The sequence below is a fragment of the Brienomyrus brachyistius genome, chromosome 4 (assembly GCF_023856365.1).
Source record: "Brienomyrus brachyistius isolate T26 chromosome 4, BBRACH_0.4, whole genome shotgun sequence".
In the NCBI taxonomy this organism is placed as follows: Eukaryota; Metazoa; Chordata; class Actinopteri; order Osteoglossiformes; family Mormyridae; genus Brienomyrus; species Brienomyrus brachyistius.
The window spans coordinates 15178848-15201224 of record NC_064536.1 but is presented as its reverse complement, the minus strand read 5'-3'; the positions used below and the strand labels follow the sequence as shown (position 1 = coordinate 15201224).

The 22377-nt window shown below is 44.8% G+C and overlaps 1 protein-coding gene across 1 annotated transcript in view; it reads left to right on the top strand.

Moving 5' to 3' along the window:
* The window catches only part of LOC125739963 (uncharacterized), a 305354-nt gene that overhangs the window by 52052 nt on the left and 230925 nt on the right, over window positions 1-22377 (top strand). Inside the window, exon 6 of the mRNA XM_049010567.1 lies at window positions 16750-16863. Coding sequence (XP_048866524.1) covers window positions 16750-16863 — 114 coding nt within the window. The remainder of the gene's footprint in view (window positions 1-16749; window positions 16864-22377) is intronic.

Here is a 22377-nt window from a genome sequence, read left to right as displayed (position 1 = left end):
TGAGGATGCAGGAGAGGATTGCCATCCTGGGCAGTAAGTTGCAGGGTGGGGCGATGACCCCTCAGCTCCTCAGGTGGTGGCAGGTTGGGGGGCCCTGCGGAGAGACGGGAGAATCCAAACGGGGCCGTTCAGACTTTATCCACAGGCCATGAAGAGCACATACCAGGCACAGCAATGGAGGGATGCAGGAAGAGGGGGCTGGAGCTCCTCATGGCGAAGTGTTTCAACTGTGCCAAGCCTCTCGGAAATCAGCCTCAAGGGAAAAGAGAATCGGACACAGCAAAAAGTGAACCGGACTGACAGGGGAAAACGGGGGGAGGGCAGAAAGGGTCCCTAAATTACAGATGTAATGGAAAGGGTGAGAAAATGAGTGTATATTCACTATCAGGGAAGTCAGACCACCACATGCACACCGAGGGTGGGGGTGGGGGTAAGAGTGAGGGAATCAATAGCCGTTTTTACACATGAACTGCGGACATTGTCAGTAGAATCAGGATCAGACATTTTGTGGAGTTTCCCTTCAGACATGTAACACACAACTGCATGTTGTCCATATTAGGCACATTCACACCTACTATAAATACTCCGGCTGGTTTAGACGAGGGGTGGCGCTTGGGTAGAGAAGCCTGGAGGGCTGTTCATGCTGACTTGCTCTATGTCAGGCTGCAGAGGGCGCTGTGCTGCCATTTATTCCTGTTTATTGAATAACATGATGACTTGTTATATCTTTTCCAAAAACACTGTTTTCATTTTGTTCACAGTTCTTTTTGGTGAGAGTGGGAGGAGCTTCCTGCTTCTCAGGCTGCAGTGGGTGTGGTTCTGGACTGAGGTCAGACTGAGAAGAGCAGACTGGGCAAACAGTGGATTTGCAGTTCATGAACAAAACAGTACATCATACAAACTGCACCCACAGCAAACATTTATTTAGCTTTAATGAGTATAAAAGTTACTGATATTGTTTTTTTCCCAAACCAGCATTAATGCTACATGAGGATGCAGGAGAAGATTGACATCCTGGGCAAATTCCTTCCAGGGAGTTTTTCCTTGCCACTGTCACCTGTGGTTTATTCACTGGGCGTTTTGGGTGGGGATGCTGTAAAGCGGTTTGAGACAATGTAATGTTGTGAAAACGCGCTATACAAAGATATATTTGTTATTGTTGTACAATCTGATATCATAAGGCAAAATATGCACGTGATGCCCGTATGCTTTTGAAGTTACCTGATCATAAGTTATATTATTCCCCCTATTATATGCAAGAAAAGAAAATGAGGAATAATTATAATTTCTTTGCAAAACTGTTATAAGCATAATAAAATCCCACAATTCCCACTAGGCGTGATGAGAGTGGGACTGGTGTATTTCTGTACTCACTTATCCAAAAGAACCACACCAAAGGAGTAAGACACTCCAGAGTTATGTATGATTAATCATATTTGTCTGTGAGAATCTGACTTCACGGCTTAATTAAAGTTCTGTGGAATGAAAATGAAATTTCTGGGGACTGGTACTGTTATGGTGGGGCATGCTGGAGAGCCATACGATCCACAGTGCAGCCTGGCAGAACAGGGGTTTGATTAGTAAGACTGAAGCAAACAAGAAGAAAAAGACGACAAGGGGTCAAAACATGGGCAGCTAGAAAACAAGAATTAAAGTGTGTTAAGGCTACAGTCTATTTTGCTACTACTTATCTGTTAATCTGTTGTTAATGTCCGTTTCGTTTTTTTTTTTCAGTTAATGCCAGGGGTATCAGAAATATACGTTTAAGGAAATCCTTATTCTTGTATTGTAAGAACAAATGTGCAGATTTTTATTTCGTGCAAGAAACACACGCATGTTCTACAGATAATACATTTTGGAAAACTGGGGTGGTGAGATCAGGGGTCGCTATTTTAAAAGGTAGGTTTGGAGGTCAAATTTTGGATTTTGAAAAAGATAATGTAGGCAGATGGATTACATTAGTTGTTGAATCCCATAATACAATTGTGACGCCCGCTCCGTCCGCTCCTCGTGTGTGCCACGCCCCCTAATTACCCACGTGTGATTTCCTGATCGTGCCCAGTCGTGTCTTGTTTCCTGCTGCCTTGTTTCTTGTATTTAAGTTCCTGTTGTGTACTAATCCAGTGTCTGTCATTGATGTTAGTTGGCGTCTTCTGTTCCCTGCCCCGTTATTGGTAATAAACCCCTTGTTTGCCCTGATTACGGCTTTCTGCCCGTTTCTGCCTGTTCGCCCGCACGATCGCCGCTCTGCCCGCGATCGAGCGTGACAGAATGACAGACCAACTCAACAAGGCACAGCAGCAGACCGAGAGCCAACGTCTCGGTCTGCTGCAAGAGGTATACTATTGGCTAAACCAGCCCGACGTCCGGGAGGATCCCGTCGCGCTGAACTTAGCCACTGACAGCTGCGATCTCCTGCTGGCGATGTCCCCATCGGAGGGCGGGCATCGTCTAGGAGAGGTGCGCTCCAACCTCAACCAGCTGGTTCAGCGCCTAACAGCGCGAAGGTTGGGGCTGGACGCACGGTGCGTCCCGGAGGTTGTTCCCCAGCCGTCCGTCCTGTCGGACGTGGAGCAGCCTCCCACGGACACCGTGACAAAGAGGAAGAAGAAGAAGAAGAAGAAGAAGCACGCGATCGCCCCTGCAATCGTTTTGGGAGCGTGCGCGCTCATCCCCGCTTCTCTCCTAACCGGGGAATTGGAGGACTCCCCGGCTGACCTCGACGTCATCACCGCAGCTAAGCTGCCTGCGCTGGCAGCTTCCCCAGTCCGGGGAGAGCACCCAGCCGCCGCTGAGCTGCTACCGCCTCTCGAGCGGTACTACTTCCGGCCGGAGCGGCTGGCCAACAAGGGGGCCCGCGCGGTGCGGGACGCTATCCCGCGTGTGCCCCGGGCACTTAAAGGGACCACGTCCGTCTTGCCCGCACGGGACCTACCGGTCCCGCCGCCTGCAGCCCCTGCTCAGCCCGAGCAGCCGCCTCCTGTGCCTGCAGCCCCTGCTCAGCCCGAGCAGCCGCCTCCTGTGCCTGCAGCCCCTGCTCAGCCCGAGCAGCCGCCTCCTGTGCCTGCAGCCCCTGCTCAGCCCGAGCAGCCGCCTCCTGTGCCTGCAGCCCCTGCTCAGCCCGAGCAGCCGCCTCCTGTGCCTGCAGCCCCTGCTGCAGCTCCCGGGCAGGCGCCCCCACTGCAGCCACCTGCTGCAGCTCCCGGGCAGGCGCCCCCACTGCAGCCAGCTCCTGTTCCTGACCGTGCTCCTGTTCCTGACCACGCTCCTGTTCCTGCAGAGGCGCCCCCTCTGCAGCCGCCTGCTGCAGCTCCTGGGCAGGCGCCCCCTCTGCAGCCAGCTCCTGTCCCTGACCGCGCTCCTGTCCCTGACCGCCCTGCTGCAGCAGCTCCAGAGGCGCCCCCTCCGCCTGCAGCAGCTCCAGAGGCGCCCCCTCCGCCTGCAGCAGCTCCCGGGCAGGCGCCCCCACTGCAGCCACCTGCTGCAGCTCCCGGGCAGGCGCCCCCACTGCAGCCAGCTCCTGTTCCTGACCGTGCTCCTGTTCCTGACCACGCTCCTGTTCCTGCAGAGGCGCCCCCTCTGCAGCCGCCTGCTGCAGCTCCTGGGCAGGCGCCCCCTCTGCAGCCAGCTCCTGTCCCTGACCGCGCTCCTGTCCCTGACCGCCCTGCTGCAGCAGCTCCAGAGGCGCCCCCTCCGCCTGCAGCAGCTCCAGAGGCGCCCCCTCCGCCTGCAGCAGCTCCAGAGGCGCCCCCTCCGCCTGCAGCAGCTCCAGAGGCGCCCCCTCCGCCTGCAGCAGCTCCAGAGGCGCCCCCTCCGCCTGCAGCAGCTCCAGAGGCGCCCCCTCCGCCTGCAGCAGCTCCAGAGGCGCCCCCTCCGCCTGCAGCAGCTCCAGAGGCGCCCCCTCCGCCTGCAGCAGCTCCAGAGGCGCCCCCTCCGCCTGCAGCAGCTCCAGAGGCGCCCCCTCTCCCTGCTGCAGCTCCAAGTCCTGTCGCCCTGGTCCCTGAGGTGGTCCCGGAGGACTCCATCGTGGCTCCTCCCTCTTCAGAGGTGGAGGAGCTTGAATGGGACCCCTCGGGGACCACACTAGTGACTCCTTCACCCTCACCCCGGCGACATCGACCCCGACCGGGGGTCGGTATGTCTGTGTCCCGCAGAGGGAGGGGACACAGACGTCGGACTGGGGTCCCTCCCGCCCTGCCCCCTGGCTCGCCCTCCCTCGCCTGCGCTCTGGCTCGGTTGGCGCCTGCGGGTCCTGGCCCTCCGGGTCGGCTGTCGCCTGCGGGTCCCCCTCCGATGCCTCGTCACCCTGCCTCGCTCCCCCCTCCGGTGCCTGGTCGGTCGCCTGCGGGCTCCCCGACGGCGGCTCCTCGGTTGCCTGCGGGGCCCCTACCTCCGGCCCTCCACCGGACGTCGCCGCCTGCTGCGGCTCCCCCCTCCTCCGGGCCTTCGCCGTGGGCCCCTCCTGCTCCCTCGTCCCCTTCCCCGGTGCTCCCTCCTGCTTCCTCCCTGGCCCCTCCGCGGGTCCCTCGCCCTGCCTCCTCGGCCCCTCCGAGGTCCCCTCCGGCTCCGGCCTCCCGGCCGCCTGCGGCCCCTCCGGCTGCCTCCCGTCGCCCGCTGGGGCTCCCTCGGGCTCCCCTTCCTTCCTCCTCCTTCTCTCCCTTCTTTCCTGTCCCTGTCCCGCCGTCCTCTGTTCCTGGTCCCTTTGTTCCGCCCCGCTCTGTTCCTGGTTTCCCGTCGTTCCCTCCCGTCACTCCCGCTCCTTTTGTTCCGCCTGTTCCCTCTGTTTCTCCCTTCCTGGTCTGTCTGTCGGCTTTTCCTGTCTTGTGTAGTGTCCTGTCCTGGCTCCTGCCTCTTTGTCAGTTTTGCCTATCTGTCTTGTTCCCTGTTCCCCGTTGATTTTTTTTTTGCCCTTGTCTTTCAGGTTCTGGTTTCCCGGTCTCGTCCCGTCCTTCGCCTCCTCCCGGGCGCGCCCGGTGTAGCGCGCCTTTGGGGGGGGGGGTTCTGTGACGCCCGCTCCGTCCGCTCCTCGTGTGTGCCACGCCCCCTAATTACCCACGTGTGATTTCCTGATCGTGCCCAGTCGTGTCTTGTTTCCTGCTGCCTTGTTTCTTGTATTTAAGTTCCTGTTGTGTACTAATCCAGTGTCTGTCATTGATGTTAGTTGGCGTCTTCTGTTCCCTGCCCCGTTATTGGTAATAAACCCCTTGTTTGCCCTGATTACGGCTTTCTGCCTGTTCGCCCGCACGATCGCCCCTCTGCCCGCGATCGAGCGTGACAACAATGTTTGTTCTTATTAATATATATGCCACCAATAATAAAACATTAAATAACAAATTAATTTAGAGACTAGAACAAAAAATTAATTTGTTGACATCTAGACATCCTTCAGCAAAAATTATTTCAACATGGTGATTGACGATTGTATAGATAGATGGCCACCAAAAGACCATAGATCAAACTGTGCTCTTCATGATGTTTCTTTACGGTTGGGCATTTTAGACATTTGGAGGTATAAGCATCCGACTAAACGTATGTTTACGTGGAATAATAAGGATCTTTCTTTGCAATCTCGCATAGACTTCTGGCTTATATCTGATGATTTGGCTGATAATGTTGAATGTGTTTCAATTAAACCATCTATTTTGGCAGACCAGAAAAGAATTTTTGGTTAGTATTAATACACTTGGGACATCAAACTATAGAAACTACAAAATAAATTATTGGAAATTAAATAATAAATTACTTGAAAATGAAGGCTTGAAATTTGAAATAATTTATTTGATAAGCATTGGGAATGGGTCCGTTATATGCAGACATTTGGTCAGTCCTGGTAACTAATGAAGTATGAGGTAAGGAGTGTGGTTATTAAAATGGGAAAAGTACTGGCAAAAATCAGAAAAGAAGTATGGGGTAAGGGATATTTTTCAGTTAACTGGTAAAGAAGAAGGCTTGACTGCTTGGGAATTAGAGGAGTTATCATCACTTCAGAGCCAGTTGGATAGTATATATGAGGAGAAAGCAAGAGGGGTATTTGTAAGATCAAGACGTAAATGATAGAGAAAGGGGAGGAAAATACAATATTTTTTTTTTAATCTGGAAAAACAAAATGGTGAGCGCAATTCATTGTCCAAACTGATAATAAATGGTATACCGAATGAGACTACAAAGGAAATTTCTAAGTACGTTGCTAAATTCTATCAGAATTTATATTTACCCTCTCACTGTCATGCCCGGCTCGTCCGCTCCTCGTGTGTGCCACGCCCCCTGATTACCCACGTGTATTTCCCTGATCGTCTCCAGCTTTGTCTAGTTACTTTGATTAGTTCTGTGTATTTAAGTCCTGGTCTCCCTGGTTTCCCTTGTCCGTCATTGATGTTTGTGAGAGTCAATGCCTGTTTCCCGTCCTGCTCCGGTTTCCCCAAATAAAACCCCGTTTTCCCCATATCCCGCTTGCCTGCCTGCTCCTTACCCGCACGATCGCCCGTCTGCTGCACCCCGATCGTGACACTCACATTAGTGGAATTAATACATTCCTTCATGATCTATCAGCCGATATTAGAAAAACTGATGAAGATTTTAAAAGTACATGTGATGAGGTAATAAATCGGCATGAGATTACTGGTTGCATTAAGTCCCTTAAAGATAACAAATGATGGTTTGACGGGTGAATTTGACAAGTTTTTCAGTGAGGAACCTTTTTACTTTTAGTGTTTCAAGAAGCCATTGAAAGTGCTGAATTGCCTCCTACATTATAGCAGGGTGTAATTAGTTTGATCCCCAAACCTCATAAAAATACTTTATATATAGTATTAATATATATTATTAGTAATAATATAATATTAATTCTGGACATGATTGATTATAGAAAATTTATTAAGGATGAGAGTTTTATTTTGTTTATTGACTTTTATAAGACTTGATACAGTTCAGCATAATTTTATCTTTAAAGTCATCAAGTCTTTTGGTTTTGGGCATTATTTCTTAAATGCAGTGAAAACTCGTTATAATTGTTGTAACAGCTCAGTGAAATTAGCTCTCGAGACATCACAAAGGTTTAATATAGGTCGTGGAATTAGACAGGGTTGTCCCCTGTCCCCCTTCTTATTTTTGTTAGTGACTCAAGTTATGAACATGCATATTAAAAATCTGTTTTTTTCCTGGAATTTTAGCTATTCATAAACAAGTTAACCTCTATCAATTAGCTGATGACACAGCAGTCGTTTTGAAGGATATAAATGAGGTTTCTAAGGCTGTTAAATGTGTGCAAAAGTTTTCTTCAGTATCAGGTTTGAGGATGAATGCTACTAAATCAGCACTGTTCCCGCTTAAAGATAGTAATGCTCATGAAATATGTGGGGTTCCCATTAAAGATAATGTGGTCTACGTGGGAATAGTTCTCTGTAAAGATGTCGGACAGAGGTGTGAATTCAACTTTAGCCCCATTATAAAAAAAACTAAAAGCAAACTAGATTCTTGATTATTGAGGGATCTGTCATTGTACGGACGCATATTGCTATCCAAAGCAGAAGGGATATGTAAATCGGTCAGTCTCAACCTTCTCTTGATGTGTCAAAGGACATTGTCAATAAATTGGATAAATTAATATATAATTTTATATATTACAATGATCAGAATAGCCTCTGGAATGTTTTCCCAAAGTATTTGTTTAATTCTATTGGTGACATTGAATTTTTGTTAAAGTGCAACTTCTCAGTTGAAAAACTACCTGTCACATGAAGTAATTTTCACAGGTAAGCACTTCTGGCATGGTTGTCGGTGTATAAGCATAACTTTACACCCCACAGGTGTTTTTAATGAAATAACAGAGATATACTATATAAAAATAAGTCCCTTTTAATAAATCATGGATTGACAATGGTATTTTGATTCTTGGGCAGCCGCTGAATGCCAGTGGTCTCTTAATGACATATGGGGAGTCTCTTGAGACATTTAAAATACCTATTAAACCTAAAGAATATTCTTTGGTCTTTGACGCACTGTCTAGAAGTGAAGTACATTTTCTTAAGAATGCTTGTAAAAATTATAAAGGCCCAGAAGTTGTTAAGTCTTAGAAAGGTTCAAAGAGATGGATTACGGTTGTGATTTTTGTGGGATGGAGACAGAATCTACTATTAATTTCTTTTTTTAAAAGCATCTATACAAGAATGTTTTGGATAGATTTATCTAATTTTATTAGCAGGAAAATTGGAAGGAAAGTGACAATTGAAATGTTTGACGTTTTTATTTATTTTAAAAATGAGGTGTTAAGAGCAGAAAATTGTGTTAAGAGCAGATATTTATGTGATTGTGTGAATATAGTTATTTTTGAATACTTAGCATGGAATAAAGTTGGAATTATTGTGTGTGGCCAACTTTACTCTGGTGTCTTGTACATATAGTGGTTCTTTTTGCATGTATATAGTTTTTTAAATTTTGGTCTTGCAAGCATCTGTTTTTATTTTAGCACCAAGTATTGAAAAATAACTACATTGTGTCATGCCCGGCTCGTACGATCCTCGTGTGTGCCACGCCCCCCTGATTATCCACGTGTGCTTCCCTGATCGTACCCAGCTGTGTCTAGTTATTTTTATGTCCGGTCTATTTGAGTCCAAGTCTTGCCTGAGTCCGTTGTCCGTCATTGATGTTTGTCGATGTTCGAGCTAGTGTTCAGTCCTGTCCGAATAAATCCCCAGTTTTCCTCGAACTTCGCCTCCTTGCCTGCTCCTTGCCTGCTCCTTGCCTGCTCCTTGCCTGCTCCTTGCCTGCTCCTTGCCTGCTCCTTGCCTGCTTGCCTTGCCCGCTCTCCACCAATCGTAACACATTGAAAGTAACATGCTTACGTTCTGTTTTGTATTTTTTTGCATCTGTGTTTCTTGGGGGCAGATTAAGGAAACCCCATGTCCAACCCCAATTACCAAAGACAAGAACACTCCTAAACTTAAGAAACGGTAATTGCACTGAATAAACAAAATATTATGTAACAAGGTGTTACATGTCGTCATGTTTGATCAAGGGAGACCTCAGGTTTAATAACTCACAAGACTAAAGTATAGTCTATCTAAAACATTAACCTCCTTGGGGACAAAGTATAAGCTGCATTATGTCAGGTAGAAAACAGCACTTTACTAGTTGGAATGTTGCATTATACTTGTTTAAAGTGGTAAAAGAGTACATGGTTTAAAATGTTCTTATCCGTTTGTGCTAAAGAGTTCAACTCAGGCAGAAAGGTTTTCAGTAAAAAGGTATTGGCATTAATCACTGCATTGTACTGGTCCTATAGAGCTGTTTAAAGATTTTTCACTGTTGTTATCCAGTGAATTGTAAGATTGCCAAATTTAAAAGAGATATAAATGTGTCCTGTTCTTTTGCATGTAATGTTTTTCAAACTATTTTGGGATTTTAGATAGTAGTAAGATATTCTAGACAGACCTCGATAATTACATAAACACAGTCGATGTTGTTTTGGTTCTCTTCTACCATATATATTGTCACAATGAACTATATCCTAAGATTTAGCTTTTAAAATGTTTGTATCTAGTATAGCATTAATAAAAGTAATTAAAAAAAAAAACTACGCCAGGGTGGAATAGTTCATTTGTAGTTCTAAACGTATTTATGGTGTTTTTAACCACTTTTTGTATCTCCCACGACATTATTCCTCTCTCCTACAACGTCCATTATAATTACATGTACAATATGCAAATGAGGCGATGGCGTCATTTAGCGACTTCTAGCGACTTTTGGGACAGGCAATAGCGACTTTCCTTGCTGAGCAGTTGGCAACAGTGCCACTGAGTCCGTGTCCGTTTCTGCTTAGACCGCTTCCGCGATTGGTATGGAGGTACATAACTATTTCCTGCTGTGTGTAAATAAAAGTGAAAGTATTTTAAAGCTGGAGTCTCCATTTTGTCAAGAAACACGGATAAGATTCTGGAATATAAAGACATTTTGTATAGCAAGGTAAGATTGTATTTAACAGATACAATTATATATAAAAAAAAAAAAAATAAGCACGTTTAACACACTTATATACAGTGGCGGCGCCGGTGATTTAAGGTTGCAGGTACAATGGAGAAGCTAGATTATTACCTGGTACAGGTGTGATCGGCAGCTGAGAGGCGGCTGGTGTCTGATAGACAAACTTCTCGGCAGTTACGGGCGTTCAAACCCATACTTTGACTTCTTAGCTACGTGCCTGACTATAAAATGCACACATATCAGCTATGCAGGATAATTATATAAATAAATTCTAACTTGTAGCTCACGCAGCCCTCGGTGTATTTTGGACAAAAAATGTACAATTCAGGTCGGCCTATAAAAACCAAAGCCAGAAAAAATTATTTGTGTTGTTTTAACTGTCTTGTTGGGGGGGAAAATGATTTGTTCAGCAGAGGTCTTTTTCTAATTTAAAAATAAAATTTATTGTAAGGCAGATTTTGATAATTTGTGGGCTTATGTGTGAGAGTAAAAGATCAAGACATAAAATGCAGTAGAAATTCCAGGTCTCATACCAGTATATAAATTAATAGAAGCGGCGTGAAAAATACACTCAGACTGGATCTGAAATGAAATAATGGCTTTGATGTTAAAGTATCAAATGTTAACTTTACTTCTATAATGCAATCAACAAAATTCAATGTGCTGGTGATTTTTCATTTGGTGACTGGAAAGGATCAGTCAGGACCTCAAAAGGGAGGCACTTTCAATTCAGTCAGTCAGGCTAAATGGCAGGACACCCCCCCATCCCGCATGTCCCCGTTGGCTACCTACTTGTAGTTGAATCTCTGACTCTCAGTTGTATGAAACTCTTGTAGCTATTCCTTGCTGTCAGTTTTGATGTCATGGTGAATGTTCAGGGCATCGGCTGCCTGAGAAACTTGCTTAACTTGTCGGTGCAGATTATTGGAATGATGTTACATCACTTATTATTGTGTGGAACAGGGAAGGTCGACCTACAGGCCAGATTTACTACTGAATTATAAACATGTCATGGGTTAGTGCCTCTTCTAATTGGTGATTGGACTGACAAAGTCCTTCATCCTCCACTATGGAAAATTGCTGATCACCCAATGCAATCATCTCCATTATTTTAGTAGTTGTTTCTTTAGCTCTGGTGCTGCTAACTTTGAACACTGATAAAGCTTTAATATCAGCCAGCAGTAATGGTAATTTAACCAGTACATTGGCAGATTAAATCACAGGCCCCAGGGCACATACCTTCCCCCCCACCCGCCATGCACGTTATGCCACTTCTTCCCCCTGGACTGTCCAGAGTACCAGAGGATTTTATCTGAAAATGATTGCTGACTGCCTTCACAAACAGGGAACAGAGCTTCGGAGTCTCATGGTAATTAACTGGGCCCTGAGACCCCAAAACCCATAGTTTCCATTAACCAGTGTGCTAAGATGCTAACAACAAGCACTGCAAAGTTACCGGAAGATTTCGTCCAAAAACGGGTGCTGATGGTCGCCATGGGGATCAGCGCTCGAGGCCCCCCTAGGTAACTGAAGGGCCCCAAAACCACAGCTGGCCAAAACTGTGCAGGATCTAAAGGTGCATTTCCACTTGCATACAGGAACCACGCCATACCCGACCCGTTCCACATAGAGATAATAATTACTGTGTGGTTCCAGCTCCCTTTAATTGTCCACTGCACGAGGGTCGGCTCGGTAAAGGTGTTGCCAGGTTTGTAGAGCAAAGTGATACTTATTTACAATGATTGAACCGTGGGTGAACATGGTCCTCCAGAATGGTTTACTTGTCCTTGGCAGTGACACGCACATCTAGAACAAGTCATGGGCTTCAGGAATGCCATGATGTTGCAGTCCAGACCATCACTGGTCCACCCCCGTGCTGCACTCTGCGTACGCAACAGTCCGTGTGGTAACCTTCTTTGGGGCTTTTCCACACCATAGCTGTAACTGTAGGAAAGACAGTGAAAAACAGTAATATGTCCATGCAGGTTACATTAGCCTAAGCTATGTGATCATATGTCAGGATTTACATTAAGTGTATTTCCAGTGTATATTTAACAAGCCTCATGAATCGGCACAAACCTCGGTTTTGGGCTCACGGTCTGGTGCAATTTCAGTGCAGCAATTTAATTTTTACAGGAGCCCCAGCATCAGTCATCTGGTCTGGATCGGCACAGAAATGGAGGGAGCTGCTACTGAAATGACCCCCCCTGTGGAGTGTAAAACAAAGAGAACTGGGAGGTGAGACAGAAGCTGTGTCTGCTTTTCAAACCAACATGAAAAATCTCCCCAGCATTTTTGAAAGTGAGAGCAATCAGTTGTACCTTAATAACTTAATACATTGTTGTTGTTCCGACAGCATCTAGGTTTGTATTTCCCAGCTGAAATGACAATATTTTCCAAAAATCCATACTCTCAAAAATATGACTTTGAGTATTTTTTTAAATCTATTTAATTATAAATAGCAGTGATTGTAGGAATAATACCGATATTAGACAAGAACACTGTCAGGGTCGTGTTGTGAAGAACATTGTGATTTATGGTAAAACGACTGTTACAGCCAGTACCATGCATGTCTCTTTGGGTCTATAGTCAGGCCATAATACCAAAGCAGAAAGGGCTCCTAGCCAGGGCTGGCTCAGTGTGGAACATGTTAATACGTGTAGATTAATAAAAAGACCTAGACATCTTTTTTCTCCTCCTTTTTATCCCCCAATCAGCCAGTTCTTTTATACTAGAGGGAGCAAACAGATCATCCATCCTATTAGAAATGGTCACAAATAATGAAGTGGAGCATAAACTAACCAGTAAACATATAAACAAATAAATCAATAAACATGAATGAAAAGCAACGACAGCCAAGTCTAGCAACTGAGATTGTAACAGTGATATTAAACCTTTAATACTGGAATCTTAACTTTGAGTGAGACAGTTTATTTCACATTAAAACTAACTGTAAAAAAGCCTGTTTGCATAAGAGCTTCATGGGATATGAAAGTTCATGAAGGCAGAGCAGATGTTTAAACAACTGAAGATTTAATGTGAATTATATGGACTATGTTTAAATAATGAGGATTTTCCCCTGACTGTCCACAGTGTCCAGATGGAGAGAGCAGGCTCACCTGCACTAAGCTGTGTTTCCATGAACAGTGACACGTCAATGGACCGACCAATCAGCTTCAGTGAGGGACCATTTCCATCAGATCAAAGGTAAATGTGCATTTAAATAGAGTGAGACACCCCCCTGCAGACACCCTTCTGTCACACATCACTCCTGTCTCTCTACCCCACCTACTCCACCCTGTCTGTACCCTCCTCTTCAATTTCTTGCTGCACAGGAATAAGATCCTGGAATAATATAGATATTTTATATTGCAAGGTAAGATTTTACGATGACACTTTTCTTGAGGGTAAACTCACCTCAGTTCCTACTGTAGCACAAATCAGGAACAAATCATCTAGAAATATAGTCGCTGCAGCTCTCTTCATGACAACACAGGCACAGGTTGGTACTTTAAAATGGGCGTTTATTACTTGGACGTGGCTCATTCGGCTAACGAATCCACCGTTTCGCCATCAGGTCAGCAAACGGTACGCCAGCACACTTCACCCCGTGAAAACTACATTTTTTAATAAAACATAATATAAATACATCGATGATAAACACGGTACATAACATTAAGATAAATGAAAACTACAAAATGAAATAAAGCAAATACTTCATTGGCTGCTTGTCATGAAACAAAGCTGGTGCCTTTAAAGTCCCTGTAAACACTGGTGCTAATTTCCTTCATGAATATGTACAAAGTTTAACACAATTTACCGAGCGCCATGCAATACGTCTGCTCCCTGTACCATCCATGAAAGAGAGAAAAAAGCTTAATTACGCAGTTCACTGAACGCAGCGGCTCATTCTCGCGAGGTTTGGCATTTTAACTCGTAAATGAATTTACTAAACATCCATCCATCCATCCATCCATTTTCCAAACCGCTTATCCTACTGGGTTGCTGGGGGTCCGGAGCCTATCCTGGAAGCAATGGGCATGAGGTAGGGAACAATCCAGGATGGGGGGCCAGCCCATCGCAGGGCACACTCACACACCATCCACTCACACATGCACACCTACAGGCAAATTAGCCTCAGCATGTTTTTGGACTGTGGGGGGAAACCGGAGTACCCAGAGGAAACCCCACAATGACATGAGGAGAACATGCAAACTCCGCACACATGTAACCTAGGCGGAGACTCGATCATGGGTCCCAGAGGTGAGGCAACAATGGTAACCACTGCACCACCATGCTGCCCCCGCCAATCATCTCGTATCATAATATTAAGCAAATTAATCCAGATTATAATATTAATACTGTATTGAATATACATAATTTATCCACCCCTGATGCTCTGGTTTCTCACTATAGCAATAGTCTCAATGACCTTCTCAACTCTTTAGCTCCTATGAAAACAAGGTCTGTTTCCTTTTATTTTTCTGTTTCTGCACCCAGTTTTTCAATCACAATCGATAACTCATGTGTCCCCGCAGGTTAAGAGTCTGGGTGTCGTCCTCAATAGCACATAATCATTTCAATCTCATATTAACAATATCACTCGGCCCACATAGTTCCATTTTCGCAATATTAAGGAACCAGGGCTCAAACCTGCAACCCTCAGGTTGCCGAACATTAGCACTGCCTCCTACGCCACCATCTTCCCCTCGTTGGGTTGTGAAAAGTCATTAGGTTGTTGCCAAGTCTCAGTCAAACATGGAAGATCTAACTTATGGTTGATGAGGAGATCCTGGATGAGATGCCCCTTGCTCGTAAGTGAGCGGATGTTTAATAAGCCGAAGCTGACAGGGATGTTGTAATGGTTGTCGGAGTTGTTAGCCAACCTGGTTAGGCTGGCTAATAGCTCGTGGTTAACAAGCCAGCCGGTGTAGCGTTGAGTGCATCGAGAGGTGGACCAATAGGATTTTATCGGTTTGGAGATGTCAGAGTGAAAATGCCGACAAGATCCTAGATGAATGTATCTCCTACGAGGCAGGAAAGTAATGACTGGAGGAGGAGCAACAAGTGAGATCGGAGCTGGAGAAGCTCCTCTGCCGAATACTGAAAAAGTCCAGCACCAGGTTGATAGACGAGGGATAGGAGAGTCCAGACGATCGCAGACAAAACATAAATACCACAAACCCACATCACTGTCGGAACCAAGCAGCCCTGATAAACACACCTAAGTGATCCTGTAGCCGAGACTACGGTAACCTAGTCTTGGTCCACTCGCAAAAGTAAATCAGCGATGATAGCAAAAGAGATTAGAGGAAAATCTCTTAGGCGAGAAGTAACTACAGTCGGTAGTTACAATATACAGAAAAAACAGTATAAATGACCGGAAAGTACCGGAGAGTAACGGCAGCAAGACACACCAGCATTCACTCATCTGGGTATTAGGCTCCCAGTAATGCATAAGTAATAGCATAATACTACATTATTTGTGTACCCTGAAGTAAAGTGTTACCAGTTTTAGTTAATGAATAGAACCAATAATAAAACAAGCATGTATGACACACTTACATGCAGTGGTGCTGCCAGTGAATTAATGTTGCAGGTGTTATATGGGAGCTGGATTGTGTATTGCGGGTGTCATACACTGTTACTCAAACCAGTCCCGGGGGGGGGGGACCCCTAAACAGTGGCCAAATATTATAAATAAATAAGTTAAAGATGCACAGATACCCTTCATGTTCACAGAGGCCCCAGCATCAGTCATCTGGTGTGGATCGGTACAAAAATGGAGGGAGCTGCTTCTGAAATGACCCCCCCTGTGGAGTGTAAATCAAGGGGAATTGTAAGGTAAGACAGAACCTGTGTGCTTTACGAACAGACATTAAAACATCTTCCCAGCATTTTCAAAAAAGAGAATAATCAGTTTTAACTTATTTTACTTTCTTGAGACATTTTGGACTTTTGGGAACTCGCCAAAATATATTGTGGGGTAATTTTATCCCCCCCCCCCAAGGAAATAAATTGTCATTGTTGCGACAGGATCTATGCCACTAGCTGAGGTGGCATTATTTAAAAAATATATATATTCTCAAAAACGTGTCAATAAGTTTTTTAAATTCTAATCAGTAATAGTTATAAAAAAATCCAGTGATCACAGGAGTAAAAGGAACAGGAATAAGACAGGAAAACTGTCAGGGTCGTGTTGTGAAGAAAATTGTGATTTATGGTAAAACGACTGTTACAGCCCACTAGCATGCATGTCTCTTTGGGTCTATAGTCAGGCCATAATACCAAAGCAGAAAGGGATCCTATCCAGGGCTCAGTGTGGAACATGTTAATACGTGTAGATTAATAAAAAGACCTCGGCATCTTCATTGTCCTCCTTTTTCTTCCCCAATCAGCCAGTTCTTTTATACTAGAGGGAACAAACAGATCATCCATCCTACCAGAAATGGTCACAAATTGTGAAGTAAAGTGCAAACAAATGAATTAATATATAAACAAATACAGGAAAAAGGCAACAACAGGCAAGTCTAGCAACAGAGGTTGCAAGACTGATACTAAACGTTTCATATTGGAATCTTAATTTCAGATGAGACAATTTATTTCACATTAAAGCTAACTGTATACAATTATGTTTGCATCAAGAGCTTCACAGCATATCAAAGTACAGGAAGGCAGAGCAGGAGGCTAGACAGCTGAAGGTTTAATGTGATGCTGTCCTCATATGAATTATATTTATATATTGAGGGTCTTTCCTGTCACTGTCCACAGTGTCCTGTTGAAGAGAGCAAACTCACGTGGACCCAGCTGTGTTTCCATGAAGAGTGAAAAGTCAATGATGGAACCAGTCACCCTCAGTGAGGGACTTTTTCCATCAGCTCATTGGTAAATGTGCATTTAAACTAACACTGTTTATAACATTAAGATTCTCAGTCAAAAGGCGTACAGGCTCACACAAGCTATGAGGAAAAGCTTTATAATAATATATCATTGTTTTACTTTTTCAAATCCCATTGTCTTTGAGAATTTAAACAGAAGTTCTGACTGTATTCTATATAAATTACACCTGAGGTAAAGGGATGCAGATTACTGTAAAAACGGACTTTCTGCGAGCTGGAATGGGAAGTTAATTAATTGAAAAGTATGTTGTAAATATCAATCCTCAGCATAAAGCTGGAGAAAAGCAGGCTCACTTGCGCACTGCGGTATATCGATTAAGGAGGACTGGACAATAGATTGTCCTCTTCTGGGATGGACGTTTCTGCTTTGATAAAACATAAATGCATCCTTATGGATTCATTAGATTTGCTCAGATTGAGGCTTCAGTTTCAATATGTTTAATGGACCAGGCTTCTTCTTCTTCGGCTTCCATCTGTTCTGTTGGAGTACGCCGACTCCACCGGGTCCCCAGATGAGAAGAGATCACCCGGAGACGTGGATGAGTTGTCCAATAACCTTTTATTCCATTTATTCCAACATATCTGGGAAGTCTGTGATACACCGTATCCCAACAGTGTTCGACTTCCTGACTATTCATGTGTGTCTTATACCCTTCTACAAGCAGCCTCCGCCCCTGTCCGTACTTTTCCACTTTCTGGCAATTTCGCCTTATCTGGTACACCATGTTATTCGGTACGTTATCCTAGCAGCTGCCACCACAGCCTGCGTCAATAGACTAACTTTGGTACACACAGAGCCTCCCTACGTGTCCTTGTTCCCCTATAGATATTGCTCTCCACAGTTCCCATTAGGTGTCACCACAGTGGATCATCTGTCTCCATCTCCCTCAGTCCTCTGCATCTTCATCTATCTCTCCAACCACCCACAAGTCCTCCCTCCCCACATCCACATACTTTCTCGTTGCTCTTCCTCTTCTCCCCTTGCCTGGCCTCTCTCCTCTGCACAGGCCCAAACCATCTCAATCTTGTTTAAATAATGAGGATTTTCCTCCCATTGTCCACAGTGTCCTGATGGAGAGAGCAGGCTCACCTGTACCCAGCTGTGTTTCCATGAAGAGTGAGAGGTCAATGGACCAACCAGTCCACTTCAGAGAGGGACCATTTCCACCAGATCAAAGGTAAATGTGCATTTAAATAAAGCGAGACACCCCCCTGCAGACACCCTTCTGTTACACATCACTCCTGCCACTCTTCCCCACCTACTACACCCTGTCTGTACCCTCTTCTTCAATTTCTTGCTGCACAGGAATAAGATCCTGGAATAATGTCAAGATATTTTGTATTGCCAGGTAAGATTTTACGATGACACTTTACTTGAGGGTAAACTCACCTCAGTTCCTACTGTAGCACAAATCTTGAACAAATCATCTAGAAATATAGTCGCTGTAGCTCTCTTCATGACAACACAGGCACAGGTCGGTACTTTAAAATGGGCGTTTATTGCTTGGACGTGGCTCATTGGGCTGACGAATCCACTGTTTCGCCATCAGGTCAGCACACGGTACGTCAGCACACTTCACCCCGTAAGAACTACATTTTTTAAATAAAACATAATATAAATACATCGATGATAGACATGATGCATAACATTAAGATAAATGAGAACTACAAAATGAAATAAAGCAAATACTTCGTTGGCTGCTTGTCATGAAACGAAGCTGGTGCCTTTAAAGTCCCTCTAATCACTGGTGCTACCTTCCTTCATGAATATGTATGAAGTTTAACACAATTTACAGAGCGCCATGCAATACGTCTGCTCCCTGTACCATCCATGAAAGAGAAAGAATAAAAAGTTTAATTACGCAGTTCACTGAACGCAGCGGCTCATTCTCACGAGGTTTGGCATTTTAACTCGTAAATGAATTTACTAAACATCCATCCATCCATTTTCTAAACCGCTTATTCTGCTGGGTTGCGGGGGGTCCGGAGCCTATCCTGGAAGCAATGGGCACGAGGTAGGGAACAACCCAGGATGGGGGGCCAGCCCATCGCAGGGCACACTCATACACCATCCACTCACACATGCACACCTATGGGGAATTTAGCGACTCCAATTAGCCTCAGCATGTTTGTGGACTGTGGGAGGAAACTGGAGTACCCGGAGGAAACCCCACAACGACATGGGGAGAACGTGCAAACTCCGCACACATGTGACCCAGGCGGAGATTCGAACCCGGGTCCCAGAGGTGTTAGGCAACAGTGCTAACCACTGCACCACCATGCCGCCCCCTTAATCCTTCTTTCTTTTATGAAATTTTTTTAATAAGCAGGGGATGGGAAATAAAATGTGCTGAATTAAAAGGTAGTTGCTGCAGAGTGGATTACCTTCTTTGGGGGCCCTGGGCTGACGTGGGTAGGGGCTCCTATGTGGGCAATTCCAGCTCTTTTTTGGAGCCGAATGAGAACGAGAGGGAATTTAACACGATGGGACATCAAAAACATGCTAATGAAAGTGCGGGATGTCAGCAGTGTGGGGTGTCTGGCTCGATGTTCGCTATTAACCGATAGAATAACACGCATTAAAAATATGATAAGCATTGTAGGGGTGTAACAATGTACTGTGGCACAAAGTCACTTATTAATGTTATCGCAAGAGGGCGCAAAAGGCATAATTGGTTTGCTTTCAGGTTTTGTTTTTGTATTTTGCGCTGTTCAACAGAATAAGGGAAACAATGCAAAATAAGAAATAGTCTGAAAACAGCTTCTGTGTAAATATACATGCCCAAGGAGACAGAATAAAACCAGCGAGATCTTAGTCTGTTTACAGTCATAATTTGTTTAATACACTGGGAGCGTATTGAGCCGTGAGCCCTGAATCTTCTATTGAAACTAACCGTGAATAGACCGTATCATTAGACCCATAGCCAGCAATAAAACTTACCGATCAGGGTGGGGGGAAGATGGGTCGATTGGCCAAATTTAAGCTGTATTATTATACAATATACCATTTTATCTAAAATGTTTATATAAATGGTTTGGAGTAGACATTTGATTCACGTGGTTTGTTACAAAAAAAAAGTCGACATCAGCTGAGGAGCCCCCAAATTCCGTCTCGAAATAGTTATTCCAATTAAGTCGACATCTGTGTGAAATCATCTTAATCACTTTACAAGAAGTATCCCCTGAATGTCATTGAGTAACTGGGAGCTACATGCCAAACCGTCTCTCCTGCTGTTACCTGCTGTCTCTCTGTGCTGCCGCTAGATGTCACTGCTTCTCTTATACTGTCATAGGCAAGCTGATGTCAGGAAGCCGCCCTAATGAAATAAGCTCAGAATGTGGATGGCAGTTACATCTATTTAAATACAAATATAGGTTATTATTCCCCCAAGCAGCAGCAGTGGAGGTCAGTGTCAGTGCAGGACCTTTGTCTTTCCATAAAATGCCTATTTTAGCTGCGGCACAGAGGGCAGCGCTGTGGCTTCACCCCCCCAGTGTTGGAGGCTGAGGCCCATGTCTGTCTGCAGCTGCTCGCTCTCCCTCTATCACATGGGTTTCCTCCTGCAGTCCAAAAACACGTGTTTAGGCTACTTTCTAAATTCCCCATGACATATGACAGCCTCTGTGTGTCTGTGCCCTGTGATGGACTAGAATCCCCCCCAGGTGAACCCGTATCCTAGGACTTCTGCTCTCTGTTCCACCCCCAAACCGAGATAAGTGGCTGGAGGATGGATGGATGGATTAATGGATGGATATTTGTGTTTTATTCGCAGGGGCCGAGTGAAAAGGTGTAATTCACACCCACATAAAGGAGACTTATCGTACATCTTTAAGGTGCATTTATTACTGAAGTATATTTTCTGAACTTTCATCTAAATTGACAAACATCTTCTACAGATAAGTAGTTGATTCTGTCAAAGGGCATCCAACTAATTCACAAATGAAATAATAAAATAATATGGTGCCCGGAGTGATAATAATTAAACTGTAACTGTTCATTTCAGTTACTGAAGAAAAAAGCTCAAATATTTCTGAAGGATGAGCTGATGAAATTCCAAAGGTACCTGGATCAGAATGACCCAGAATGCTCTGAGCCTCAGCTGGAGGAGGACAATGACCTGGACAGTGATGGTCAGATGCAGAAGACCTGTGGTAGAGAGGGAGCTCTGAAGATCACACTGTACATCCTGAGGACCATGGAGCAAAATGATCTCGCTGACATGCTGGAGAAGAGTAAGAGCTGTACCTCATTCAGCGTGTGTTTGATTTGCCAGAGAATAGTTTATGAAAAAATGTGTATTAAGTTTCAGTTTATCATTTGATGTAATTATATTTAGTTTCCCATATTTGGGTTTAAAAAAGAGGGGTGGTGTGGTGATGTAGTGGTTAGTGCAGCTGCCTCACAGTGAGAAGGTCTTGGGTTGGTCAAGTGGGATTTCACTGGGGGCTCAGATTTCCTCCCACAGTCCACAACCATGCAGGATAAGTTGATTGGTGTGTCTAAATTGGCCCTCTAGTTGTGTGCATATGAGTGTGTGTCACTGTGGTGTGTTGTGCTGCCCAGGGTTGGTTCCTGCCTGTTCCCAGGATGGGTTCCAGTCTCCCCATGACCCCAGTTGGGATTAAGCAGCTTTAGAAAATGGAGAGATGGAGTTTAAAAAAACATTTTTTTCTCATTTCATTTCAGGGTATCTTCTGTTGCAATGTCAACGTAGAATCAAATGTAACCTGAAGCAAAAATTTGAGTGTGTATTTCAAGGGAAAGCTAAGGAAGGACAGCCAACACTTCTCAAAGAGATTTACACAGAACTCTACATAACTGAAGGGGGAGCTGGAGGAGTCAATGATGAACATGAAGTGAGACAGATTGAAGCAGCATCCAAGAAAAGGGTAAAAGAAGATACTACAGTCAAGTGCAATGATATATTTAAACCCTTATATGGGCGTGAGACACCTATCAGAACTGTACTCACTAAAGGGGTGGCAGGTATCGGGAAAACAGTCTCTGTGCAGAAATTTATTCTTGACTGGGCAGAAGGAGAAGCAAACCAGGATGTTCACTTCATATTTGCTCTTCCTTTCCGGGACCTGAATTTGATTAAGGGTGAATTCAGTCTGATTGATCTGATTCACCACTTTGACCCAGAACTGAAATCATTTAAATCTACTGAGCTGTTTAGGTACAAAGTTTTATTGATCTTTGATGGTCTGGATGAGTGTCGCCTTCCTCTAGATTTTCAGAACAATGAGAGTTGGTTTGATGTAACAAAAAAAACATCACTGGATGTGCTGTTGACTAACCTCATTAAGGGGAATCTGCTCCCATCCGCTCTCCTCTGGATAACCACCCGGCCAGCAGCAGCCAATCAGATACCTCCTGATTGTGTCCACCAGGTGACAGAGATACGAGGTTTCAATGATGCCCAGAAGGAGGAATATTTCAGGAAGAGATTTAATAATCGGAGCCTGGCCAGCAGGATTATCACACATGTGAAATCAT